This window comes from Colius striatus, chromosome 1 (genome assembly GCF_028858725.1).
Source record: "Colius striatus isolate bColStr4 chromosome 1, bColStr4.1.hap1, whole genome shotgun sequence".
In the NCBI taxonomy this organism is placed as follows: Eukaryota; Metazoa; Chordata; class Aves; order Coliiformes; family Coliidae; genus Colius; species Colius striatus.
The window spans coordinates 27525219-27538440 of NC_084759.1; the positions used below are offsets into that span (position 1 = coordinate 27525219).

Here is a 13222-nt window from a genome sequence, read left to right on the forward strand (position 1 = left end):
TTTGCTTGCTGACAGCTCTGGCCATGGTTTGATCTGTTATTTTGGCCTGTGCACTTTTGTTAACTACCAGAGTTTCTCAGAGATGCTTTTGCTTAATAACTGTTTTAGAAAAACATCATAAGAGGAACGCTGGCTACCTCAATCCTTTCCATTCTGATGGTCCCCTTTTAGTTTGCAGTGATGCTCACATTACAGGCCTGTAAGACTCAGCTGAAAAAAATATTTCCTTCTGTTTCATTTAACTCAGCTTCCCTTCCCTCCTGCCTGATCTAGAAGTTGCAGAGAAAAACATAGTTAGCACCTCTGTATTTTACCCACCTTGGGTCAAAAGCACATATTCGTCCTGGTTTCTGGGCACAAGCATAAATTTCCATGTTCCTGTTGGCACAGACTTGGTTAACTTGCAAGTTTTGTGGATTTAATGACTAGCTTAGCCTGGAAAGTGCCATTTGGCTTTGTATTTTACTACAAACATCTTGCTAAGCTGCAAACCCAGCTCAACATATGTGCCCAGCTATGCTCACCTGCACCTACGTCTGAGGGTTTTTTCTGACCTGATTGAAATCTTACCCAGATACCTTTCCTGAGACTTTTCAGGTTGCTTTAAGAACATGAGTAGATAAAGGTTTAGTTGTTTTTTACTTACTTCCTTTACTATTATTGCTGAGCCATCTCCAAGTGTCTAAAATTGTGAACCTGGTGCAAACAGTGTCTACTCCAGGGACATCTCAAGTCTCCACTTGTGCAAGTTGCTGAAGGACGTCATGCAGCTTTTTTGAACTCAGATATTCCAGCAGCAGCTAACCAACAGGCTGATGGTGGGTCTCTCTACAACTTCTGTGAAGCCACTGATTCAGAATGGTATTTTTTCCTGCATATTGAAATCTCACACAGTAGGGCAGCTTCTATGGAGGATGAAATTAGTTGATTGAAAATTCCAGTGAGGATGTAAATGAACTCTCTTTGGCCCTGCAAACAGCCACAGCTCTATGGAGTGTGTGATTTGACTGTTCACAGTGGGTAATACAGGAAATGCTTTTTGAAGTTTAGCTTGAAAGTGGCAGGCAAGGCTGGACAGCCACTTCTTCCTCTCTTTTCCTCACTCTTCAAATGTTTCTTATTGAATACAGACTGGTAGGGCTGCATTACAAGGGCAGTAGAAGGGTAGGTGGGATGTGAGCAGAGTCAGAAGACCAAACTAGCCAAAGAGAAAGACATTTGTCAGCAACAATATTTCCTGTTAAAATTTGCAAATGGGCAAGAGAAACATGGAATCTGAATTCTGCCCCTTCTTTACTGACAGCTCAGAGAGAGGCAACAAAAACTGCTCCTGACAATCTTGGTTAATAATCATCTCACATATTTTGTTTGCTCACTTTCAAAGAGCTACTTGTTATCCCTGAAACCTTTTCCATTCTGACAACGCATGGAGTAATAACATCAGTTGTTGGAGCAGACAGATGGTGATATGCACTTGTAGTAGTGATGGTATTATCAGACTCAGTCCTATAGGGTGTAGCTGCAGGTGTAGCTGTTATATGCTCAAAAAATCCCAACTGGCTCCTTGTATTCACTCTGATTGGAAATTGCTTTTGTAGGTACTGAAGGAGACATAGTAGGAGATCTATTGAAGAAATGTATAAGAAGAATTCCTTTTTGTTAATTATGTCTTGGCAGCAGGGACAGGGCAGGATCACTGTGTGTTGGGCTGTACACAGATCTATTTTTCCCCAGGGACATTGTGATCTGAGCAGGAAAACAGCTAATATGCTCAAAAATCCCCTATTGGGTAATGCTCAAGACGTATTTCTTCACTTTCTTCACACCCCCTAGTATTTATATGATATCTCACTTGTACTGTTTCTCACAGATATCCATCCAAACTGTGCATTCTCCATTTCTCCAGATGAACTTATCTTTGCCCTATTTCATTGAGTTAGCAGAGTAGGAAGGAGACAAATGTGTACCTTTGAAGTAAGGATACAAGCGTATCTATGAAAAATGTCCGTACATACTGTCAGTGGGCCTTGCCTGCAGATGACTGATATGGTCTGGCAACTGTACAACTAACCAAAAGATCTAGATTGTCCCTTCTCATAAATCCTCACATGGACTTCCATTGTGGGAAGCATGAATAGTGTATTAGAACTTAATTGGAATGAAAAAAAGATGATCCAGATCAAGAAAGAGAGGTCATTTAAATGTTTGTCTTCTACACACTAATTTGAAGAACGTCTGCTTACAACATCTATTCCTCATTGAGCTATCATGAAAGAATCTTAGCTATTTATCACATTCTCCTGGCAAAGACTTTATCAATGGGTGATGGATGTGACAGGCAACAAGCTAGACATCACAATAATTCTTTGGCCATCTTTGGAACAAAAGACTCAAGAGGCGAGACAGTAACTAATTCAACAAAGACTAACAAAGCTTTGAAAGGTCCTAACAGTGTTTCTACTAAAAGGACATGAATTCTACCAATGAAATAAGCAAGGACAACTGATTGTCCCTTGACCCTATGTGACAGAAGACAAGACAAAGTTCCCTTGTCAAGCCTGTCACAGAGACGGAGTTTTTAATGACAGTGGGGTTATTCAAGGAAACAAAAGGAAAGAGGAGGCTAGATACAGCAGGGGATAAGTGTGGTAACCTCTCACCCTCTGAAAATGCTGCCAGGCAACAGCTCTAGAGATATCTCTAAAACAGGAGGTGTTTCACTAGAGTGCATTTTATTGCTTTGTCATAGGATACGCCCAAAACTTTTCACAACAGCAATGTCTGGATAACAAATAATAATAAAAAAATGACTGAAATCTCATTTGTGTAATGATTTCCTGAGTATTTCTCTGTACATAAATGGCATTTCTGTATCTTTTCATGCCTGATAGGAATGCAGTCACTGTTTCAGTTGGTCACAGTCAGTGCTTATACTGCAACAAAACCTGTTCAACACATGCAAATTTTGCCTATATTGAAAATTTACGGACAATATACAGGTTCTCAATCAAATGGAAATACTTAGATTCAAATTCAGATTATATGGAAAGATGATGCTTCATATTTACAAAAAATTCCATTCATCCTCTGATAGGAGCCTCAATTTTATGACTCAACTGGTTTTGCAGGTTAGTGTCACCCGGGTGACAGCGTGGCTCAAGCAGGTACTCTTAAAAAAAGACAACACAGTTAAATGCGACATGGGCAACACATCTAGATTTCACTGCATTTACCTCTAAATACTCTCAAATTAAAATCTTAATCTTCATTCTTGAGAAATTGATTTCTCCATTTGCATGCATCAGAAGAGCCATTGCATCTATTTTGAATGTAAGGTGGACCTGCTTCTGCAGGGAAGTTGGACTACATGATCTCTAAAGGTCCCTTCCAACCCCTACCATTCTATGATTCTATCTGAATGCTTCCTTTTACCATGGTTTGAGAACTTCACAGAAGACAAAAAATATCAAATGATTGCTGATAGCAGTTCTGGCAAGGCAGAACACTTCCACACTGTTACCTTCATGGCATGAAGGAGAAGAAACAGCCACTCCTGAGGATTTTTCTTTTCTTGATAACAAGATCCGTTCTTTTTCATCTTTGCTTTTAGCCAATGAAAGGAAAGAGTCTATGGTATTGCACTTCCAACAGTGGCTGTTCCTTGCCACCCACCAAAAGCTCTGACATTCAGCATCTGATCTATGATTAGTGAATACCCCATCATCTATTCTTTTCAAGTATACGTGGTCTTTGAAACATTGTCATGACAACCACCACATACAGGTATCAAATCTTGGGATGTTAATTTAATACTGCACATGTGGCGTTCTGGTATTTTGTTGATTTTGTCTTACATCTCTAGTAGACTGTGTATTTTTTTTTGTGTCAGGACTTCAAGGGAACACATCAAGCAGTAAATAGTAAGGAACTAGGAAGCAAAGTGTAGATATCTGTTGCAATGATCTGTTTGCTTTGTTTTTCTCCATAATGGACTGTTTCAATTAGCTCTCTCTAAACTACCTGCTCTTTTACATAGCTGTATAAACATAGCAGAGTTTGGGACTGACAACTGTGCTTTAGTTCCTGAATTATCTAAAATAACACAAGATTCAATAATTCTACTACCTACTCACATATTTTGTAAATGTGGATTTAAAAAACACAAACCAACAAATAAGGTATTTTTGATTGAATTTTAAAAGTATAATGAAACATACTATCCTGAATGAAATACATCAGCTTGATACAACTTTATGTTAGAGAAAAAATACCTTGTCATCTACAGTTTGTCAAAAGTTTTATTTAGCATCAGAACTTTAATTTTTTTCAAGAATGATTTGACATTCCTTTGTATCAGTCACTTGGGTGAAAAGTAACTACCAAGTAGACAGATTTGTATGCACAATATCATATTATTTGGAGATAAAAGTGCATTTGGACAAATTGTGAAAAATTTAAAAGTTGTGTAATTTTCTTTGAATCATATTTATCTCTAAATTAGATTTTATGGGCTTTGTTCAATTGTGTAGTTAATTTAGTTAAGTAGAACACATACATTTGCTTTTCTAACTTGATCGTCCTACCCAGTCATGATGGCCCAGGAACAGCCAGAACACCGGGGCTAGATAACAAAAGTAATTTTGTGAGTGATTGGGTGGTGGTCTATGGAACTTAGATGATTCTGATAGCTACAAGCAATAATACAAAGAAAAAAAATCACTTAAAAAATACTGAGTAAATGAAGTGAGATTCAAATAGCCAAATGAACAAACAAGGTATGAGCATTGCTTTCTCAAAGTTAGTAATCTTAGATGCTGTTAAATATTTAGTGTGGTCTATTTGATCTGCTTCTCACAAGATCCTTCTTTGGGAGGTCTTTATTTATGATTTAATAGCTGCCTGTGAATTTGGTACTTGGAATTAAGGGACTGAGTATTCTTGAAGCACATTTGCCATTTGCTGAGTGTCTTTGTGCAAAAGGAAATTATTCTCGAATAAGACCTTGGTTTTTAATTACCAGCAGTCTTAGATAGCAGTAGCATATTCAATGCCCAGGAGTAACACTGGAGAAGAGACCTGTGATCTGTGGTGACTGAATTATAATTGTCTTGCTATTTCCTTAAATAAGGACACTAACGGGTACATGGGGGACAGAGTTTGATACAAATAAATAAAGAAATATGAAAGAAAAAGAAATATAAAGAAATATACTCAAGGAATATGTTTCAATACAAAGACATTGAAATTATAGGAAAATATCTTCAAAAGGTGTAGGTCATTCCCCTTCTCACAAAACACACTAGAGATATTTGTGACCTCAAAAGATATTCATTATTTTGTTCTTTAGCTTTCTAAATCCATGGAACTATTTAAATTACAGTAGAGAAACTGAAGAAAACCAATTAGTACTAATTTTTACAGTAAGAGAGGAAGATTTTGCAATCCCACTGCCCAGAACCAATGCATAGAATAAAATATTAATGCCTAACACAATTGTAAATAATCCTTTATTACTCCGGAAGAAATTCTAGTATATAATGCAGCTTCTCTATTGTCTTATTGTTAATCTTTCCTTATTTTAAAGCCACTGTGAATAATGGGCACCCCACTAACATTGGCACAAAGAACATGGTCCTGCAAGCTTTTTAAAACATTTGTAATGAAAATGCTTGAAATTGAGAAACTTCTCAAAAGAAATGTTTTTGAAATCATAATGCACATCATGACATTTACTCTTCACAGATGTATCGTTTTCTGTGGTTTCATGAACGGAATCTTGAGGGTTGTTTTTTTATTGTTTTGTTTGTTTGTTTGTGCTTTCCCATGTGGTCCAGATCCGCTTAGAAATCAATCTGCTTAGAAATCAATCTGCTGTTGAAAGGCAATGGCTGATGCTGTAAGCAGTTGCTCAGTGGAGTACCTATTGACTTTACTGACTCATCTCCTTTTCAAGAATGCCTTGCACTCCCACTGATTTTCTTGAGTCACGGATTTCGTGATGACTATGAAGTCACTTAGAGCGCCTCTCTGAGGCTCACTGGTATTGTATCATGCTTTTAATCAAAGATAAGTATCCTGTGTAGAATATCTAAGTAATTCTTAATAGGATTATTCTGGAACAATCTGATTTTCATAAATTTGATAGTAAACACAGTGTCTAGAATCATGGTGACAGATATTTCCTCATGTGTTCAGTACAATAAATTAACATCTCCTTGTAGCATTTTGCTCTGAAAATGAAATCAATCTATAGATGGAATTATTATTCTACAGTTGATGACCATTATTCTCCAGTTGATTTGGAATTATTATTCTACAGTTGATGACATGTCAGACATGTAATTTTGAGCATACATCTCATCTTCTTTCATTTTTCTAATGATCTGTGCTAGCACAAATTCACCTTAATCTATTACCTAGCTGTGGAATTGAGTAAGATTTAGGAGATAATTAAAAATAGACTACCTCTATGCAAGCACTAGATCTCAAGCAATTGAATGTCTTTCAGAAAAATCTATAGGCTGCTCTGCACTTCAGTTGGATTCATGTCTATACTATTATTAGAAGGCTGAAAAAGGGTAAAAGTCTTAATTTTTAGTTGTATTATAAGGACATTTCAACTTCAGCTATAAGCAAGAAGAAAAAAGTACGTATTTCAAAAAGGTTTGTGGTGTATGTTTAGTATCCAGTAAAACAGTTCCCGAAGGAATGGATGTAAATTTATATCAAAAATTATCCTTCCTCTTGAGATCCTACAACTCTTTGGGATGTTAAAACTTTCAGTTGGCACTAGCAGAAATTTTCTCATCAGTTTGCAGGGTGGTATCCATTGGCTTTCAAAATAATTACTTTCCTAGGCACTCAATGCTTGACAGGACTAATTGTGAAAACTCTTTTGGACATGATAAATCTGGATATTCCTGCTTCTTTTTAAAAATGTTTTTGGTTGGCTTAGTCATGAGAACTGACCACATTCGCCACTTATCTCTAAAGCATAGATCATCTTGTCACACGGTCACAAATACTAGCAATGCTCAAAATATGCCAGCAATAGTCAATGTTTTTAGTAGCTTTCAGCCAAAATCCAGTCATCAAAAAAAGTGTCTGCATTAATCTGGGAGAAAAACTAGTGTGGAAAGGTACAGATTCAGTGTTTTCTGTTTGCAATATTTTGCCAGATGAGTACTTTGGAAAAGTATTTTATTTTACAGCATCCCTTACACAGACCATCTTTGTATTGAGTGTAATAGAGCCTGACATCTGAATCCACTTTATTCCCAGTAGTTCTCTGGTATCAGGTAGCTATAGCCATCTCCTAGTTACAGTTGGGTGAAACCCAGAGTGAACTCTTTCAATAGCCGAACTCCGCCTGACACAACCTACTTTTTCCACACAGGCTTTTGTGCCTGGACAGGCTGATCTCAACAAACTGTCCCCCTCAAAAAGCATCCGGCTCGGGGCTGCGGGCGGCAGGCGGTAAGAGGGGAGAGGTGCAGTTCAGAACCACGGACAGCGCCCGTGCCGTACGCCGGACGGAGACCGGGACCGGGACCGGGACGGGGACGGGGACAGCGGCGCAGAGGAAGGGCGGCGGGGGGAGTTTCGACCTCAATACTGATGGTGTTTCATGTGCAGCAGAGGACAAATAAAAGGTCAAAGCGTGGTATGTGGCCTCCTGTGCTACATTCTGAACCGAGGAATGGACAAAGCTGTTTAACTGGAGCAAATGGAATAGAAAACACACTTCTGCATTACTGTCATGCTCTTCACAAGGTGTTAAACTGAAAGCAATCTGTGTGACAATACGGATTCTTTTTCTCCTCACAACAGTGAGTAGCAAAATCATCTCTCTGCTGAGGGCAACAGTAGCAGCTGCCGATTACCAAACCTAAAATTAAATTAAGGAGCTGAAAAGAAAAGGTATAAAGGGAAGGAAGTGACACACTATGTTCAAAAAGATCCATTCTATATTTCATCCCAATTCCCACAGAAGAAATGTGGCAGATGACATCCCTTACTGTGATGGCACAGGTTCTGCAGTGAGACTGATCCGCAGCACTTCTATGTATGTGCTTGGAAGTGAGCAGGAAAAAGTTAATGAACCAATTAAAAAATGCAGAAGTACAACCAGCATTGACTCTTGTTTCCAGACAAAAGATGAAGACAGAGACTGGATGTACTCTAAGACTCAGGACTGCTTGAAGTACTTACAGGATCTGTTAGCCTTGAGGAAAAAATATCTTGACAACATCAATAATTTGAAAGCCATGCATATGGCTGCAGATTCTCCAACATCCACAAAATCATCCAAATCTGGAAATAAGTCATTTCTTCCACTTCCTTCCAAAGAATCTTCTAAGGTAAATCCTATGAACTTTTACCATATTCTTGGTCCTAAGCCATGAAGCAGTTACCTGTATGACCCATGTTGATTTTCTGCTTTACTGGTCTCAGGCAGTTGTCTTTTTACATTTTAAATTATGTTAAATACCTTAAGAGTCTCTTTGAGGAGCGTGAAATTGAGTATGAATGACTGATAGAGGAAAGAAATGTATATGACTATATTTGTGTGGGGAGAGAGAAAACGGGAGAAAGAAAGAAGTATGAGAATATAAGAAGTATCCGAAAATGTGCTAGTAAAGACCGAGCTGTTCTCTCAACACTCTGACAGGCTACTCAAATGGCTCAGAGTTCTCCACTATTTACAGCTGCTAGTGACTGACAAGGCACAGCATTCTCTATGTTTACTGACAGTCTTTTTATTGACGTAAAAATACTTAAACAAAATAATTGTAAATTCATTGAAACAAACGGGGTTTTTTTTCCTGGGTGGTCAAATAGGTGGTCAGTGATAACATTTTGCATCATTGCACACTCCACTGATAGACTGTAGGGCTTGAGGAATTTTTAGAGGTTCCTTTCCCTGTTCATTAATAAGGTGACAGGTCATTTTGAGACAGTGTAATTCTTCATCCTTTACAGTAATGATACCACAAAAATAAAACTGAAATGTCATCTTTAGTGCAGACTATTTCTGTGTATTCTGCAGAGAAGCTCTGCAAAGCTTCTTTCTGGTTGCAGTTTATAGATTGTATGTCACTAGACAGTTCAGTGGTTAATTGGAATCTAGATTTGGTTCAGTGAAGACAAAGGAAAGGATTGCATCAGGTGGAGTAACCTATTCAGGTAACATGACTACAAATATGGTTACCTAGTGCAATCTTTAACCTGGATAATAATGGGGATGATAGGAAGAAGGGATGCATGGCTCGTGATTAGGCCAGGTTATTGCTGGCCTAATAAATACAGTTGTTGCTACATTTAGATGTACTATCACAGCAGAATGTCAGAATGACTAAAGCTGAGCTCTACTGCAGGCATTGCTTAACCAAAATACAAGGCTCACATACTTAGGACTAGATAACACATTTTTAAATTTTATATTTTGATCTAATACTCATTCAGGCAGTGGGATTTTTCATTTGTTCTCTTTTTTTAGGCTTTATGTCATCTTTGAATGCTTTGAACAGTGACAGAAGCTAGGAATAATAGTAGGAAACAATATTCAGCTCAGTGGGCTGAATATTTTTCAGAAAGACATGGTTATTTAGGGCCAGGGAAACATCCAAAGAGAATGATTGAGATATAGGAGGACAGCATGGTGGTGTCAGGTGCCAGGAGACAAATTTCAGCATTTTACAGTCTGTGAACTGACTTTCTGCACTGTCACACAAAAATTGACTTGAGGCAGAGGAGATTTACAGCATGCTGGTTCCCTGATGAGCTGAGCAATGATGTGGTGGAGCAGTACACGACTAAAAAACAGTCATGTGGGAAAAAATGAGTGCAAAAAGATTGATGGACAAGGAGGCTGGGAGAGAGGTTCTGCACATCTAGGCTTCGTGCACGTTTGTGAATTTCTGAGATTTTGCCACTGAAAGTAAAACTTAAGAAAAAGCTTAACTTGCTTTCGCCAGACAAGTTAATATCGCAGAAGCTGAGTCCGAGTGCTGTCATCTGATGGTGGCCAGCTAGCTCATATGTATTAACAGTGCTGGTACTAGTTGGCATTCTGATTCCATGAGCTGTCACCTTAGGAACAGACAGGGACATCAGCAGGATATGTCACCCACATGAGTTATTCATGCTAACACAAATGGAAGGATCACAGCTGTGCAGTCTTGGCTTTGCAAAAATTAGGGAGAGGTCAAGAGAACTTCTAGAACGGTCGGAATTCTCAGCTTCCTAGCTGTAAATTTTGTGTTCACAGATTGCAAGGTGTGTCTTATTTTGAGACTTGAATGGTTTTGTCCCTAATTACCTGTTTGGATTAAATTACCTGCCAGTGGAAATTAATTTCTTTCTCCTCCCTGCTACATGATTAAAGGGAAGTTACTTTGTCCAGACAGTCTGGTCCTCATGGGAGTTTTAATTCAAAGATCCCTAGGACCTGGACTCTAGTCTAATTGCAGATTCAAAACTTGCTGCTCAGGTCTAGTGAAGGAAAAGAATAGAGAAGTGGGTCGGATGCTGGATGTACTTAGATATTTCTTTAAAATGTCTTTTAACCATTAAAGGCTTAGTCGTAATAGTCACTATTTTCAGTAGATGTGTGGTAGTAGCTCTCTTTTAGCTCTTCTGAGGATGTCAATCAACCCATAATGTCAGGAGGGGAATAAGCGAGTTTATCTCTCTGCCTCCACAGAACTAGGAACAAGCTGCTCCTTCAGAGATATGATAGAGCATGTATCATATGCTTGCATATTTGAAACCCAGTTTTCTCAGTTGGTATTGCTGCCTGGCAATACACATAAGTTGGATTGGCAAGGACAATATGTGGCCCTTCATTAGGTGGAGCCTGGCAGGAAATATTCATCCCATATAGACCTACAGCATTGCTGATCCAGGCTTTATGACTGCTTCAGCATTTATACCAGCATTTGCTTCCCCCCTCTCAAGACATGCTCTGGATTTTAAAACTTGTGGCTTTTCTTTGGGAATTATCACAGTGTTGAATGACTCATCTTTTAGCACACATGGACCTTTTTCCATTTAAAAAAAGACTTTAACTATTTAGATCTGCATTCATTTCACCTAACCTAGGCATTTTAATTAGAAAGTAAGTTACCCCACAATCCCTCTGCAGCTAGCAGAAAGAGCTGCCTGTAGAGGGGAATTCAGCTTACCTAAGTCCTGAATCATCTTCTGAAGGTACTGGAATCCTGCATTAAATGCAGAACTAACCCTGCATGACCACAATTCTAATGTGTGTCTTTTTAGATGCATACTGCTAGGTAGAATAAATTTGGCCACGAAATCCAGCTGTCACTTAGCCGTCTGATTAAATGATCTGTTCTGAGGGACTTTATAACACCTGGCTGGCAATGCCCCCATGGAAGAAGTTTGGTATGGAGCAAACAAGATAGATGTTTGTTGGACTACTGTCCAGTTTTCTTTGATAATTGCAGTCTGTGGAGTAGTCTGGACCCATGTCCTTTTCTAATGGCTTGAAGTATGGAACCCAATACAATTTTTGCACCTTCCTTATACAGTTTGCTCATTAAGAAGTAATTGACCCAACCTTTAGATAACTCTTCACCCCCTGTCTGATCAACAGGCATCCGTGGAGAGAAAAGGCCCACAGTCCGGTACAGATGTAAGAGAAGCAATAGCTTTCTTTGACTCTGTTATCGCAGACCTGGATTCAGAGCGATGCCGGAGAGTTCCTGATGTGGATCTGCCAAATGTGGATGTTGATTTTGATGGTGCAGTATAAACCAGACAAAATATGATTTTTTTTTTTCTTGGTATGCAGAGGGTAGAGGGAGATGTGGTATTGGTTTGTTTGTTTGTTTAATGGACACAGTTTTCCTCCAATATTTGTTTACCAAATCTAGGACCATTACATGCAGTATATGAAACTAAAGTAATACATTGCTTGTTTCCTACTGAAAAAGTACAACTATTTTATGTGTGGCCATTACGTGAGCAAACGTAATGTGCATAGTGCTGGGGCAATGCTCATCTTCTGCTCAGGGCTGCGTTCTGCCCTTACATCTCTACCTCAAGCTGTCTTTGAAGGAGAGCTATAAAAAATATGAAGATTTTTTTTCTTCACTTGTTTTTCCTTTTTCTCATTGGAAGATGTCTGTATGTTTTCTCTTGGACTAGCAGAAAAACCCAACAAACCAAAACCAGAAGTAATTTAGAGATTATGCTAAATAATAGTACATTTATAACAGAAAAGATGGGATTGCCCAACTAAATAAAGATGTGCCCATCTGAGCTCATCATCTATCCTGTACAATCAGTGGAGAGAAACAGACGTTTGTCTCCTTTTTCTAGGCTAAAGTGCACATCTGAAACAGGTTGGATTAGCTGTGCCCAAGAAGTGTGTATAAAGGGACTAGCTCTGGCATATGTATTTACACTGAAGGCATTGAAATACTAGATAAATGATGAATCTCACCCGAAGCAACATCCTACAGGGAAACCAGGTTTTCTCAGAAAGGACAAAACAGACACCCTATTCTCTCACTGTGCATGTGAAAATACCACTGGCAAACTGTTAATGCTAGATTATCTTCTGTCTTCCAGTTGCTACCAGCACACGTGAACACAGTTTACATTCAAACTGGATCCTTCGTGCTCCTCGGAGATACTCACAAGATAATGCCCAAGCAGCAAAGGCTGGAAACCAGTCTCAAAGAAACAGCCAGCGGAGAACCACTGGCTCTAGGAAGAGGTTGGAAAGACATCCCATGTACTTGCCCAAAGCTGTGGAGGGGGCATATAGCACTTTAAAATTTAAGCCCAAAACACGTAAGAAAGAATATTGAAAGCATATTCCCTCTTCAGTTGAAGGCAGAATTTGTGAAATAGGGCATGTAAGACTTGCCTTTTTTTTCTTTCTTTCTTTCTTTCTTTGTTGCCTCTGATCCATCTCTTATGCTCTAGAAGTGATGTGTGCAGTCACTGAAGGCTCTTTGTGTGGGACATATTTTAAGCCATGGCTGTTCCAACGTTGGACTCATATGAGGGTTTAGCTCATCGAGTTCATTGTGCCTAACAACACTGCTTTGTCATTCAGCTTGGGGGGAACTCCAACTTGACAAATATATTTTCTAGTGCTGTTATTGAAAACAATGGTTCAGATATTGCCTGGAGCAGTAAGCTTTCTTCTGGCTTCAGTAACACAAAGCAGTTCAAGCAATTCAGTGAA

At 38.8% G+C, this 13222-nt stretch overlaps 1 protein-coding gene across 1 annotated transcript; it reads left to right on the forward strand.

Annotated features, from left to right (window-relative positions):
* Nucleotides 1-7946: 7946 nt before the first annotated feature.
* On the forward strand, nt 7947-12839 carry C1H13orf42 (chromosome 1 C13orf42 homolog). Its single transcript, XM_061995169.1, has 3 exons — nt 7947-8360; nt 11618-11765; nt 12598-12839. The coding sequence occupies exons 1-3, from the start codon at nt 7947-7949 to the stop codon at nt 12837-12839; spliced, it is 804 nt and encodes a 267-aa protein (XP_061851153.1).
* Nucleotides 12840-13222: the final 383 nt, after the last annotated feature.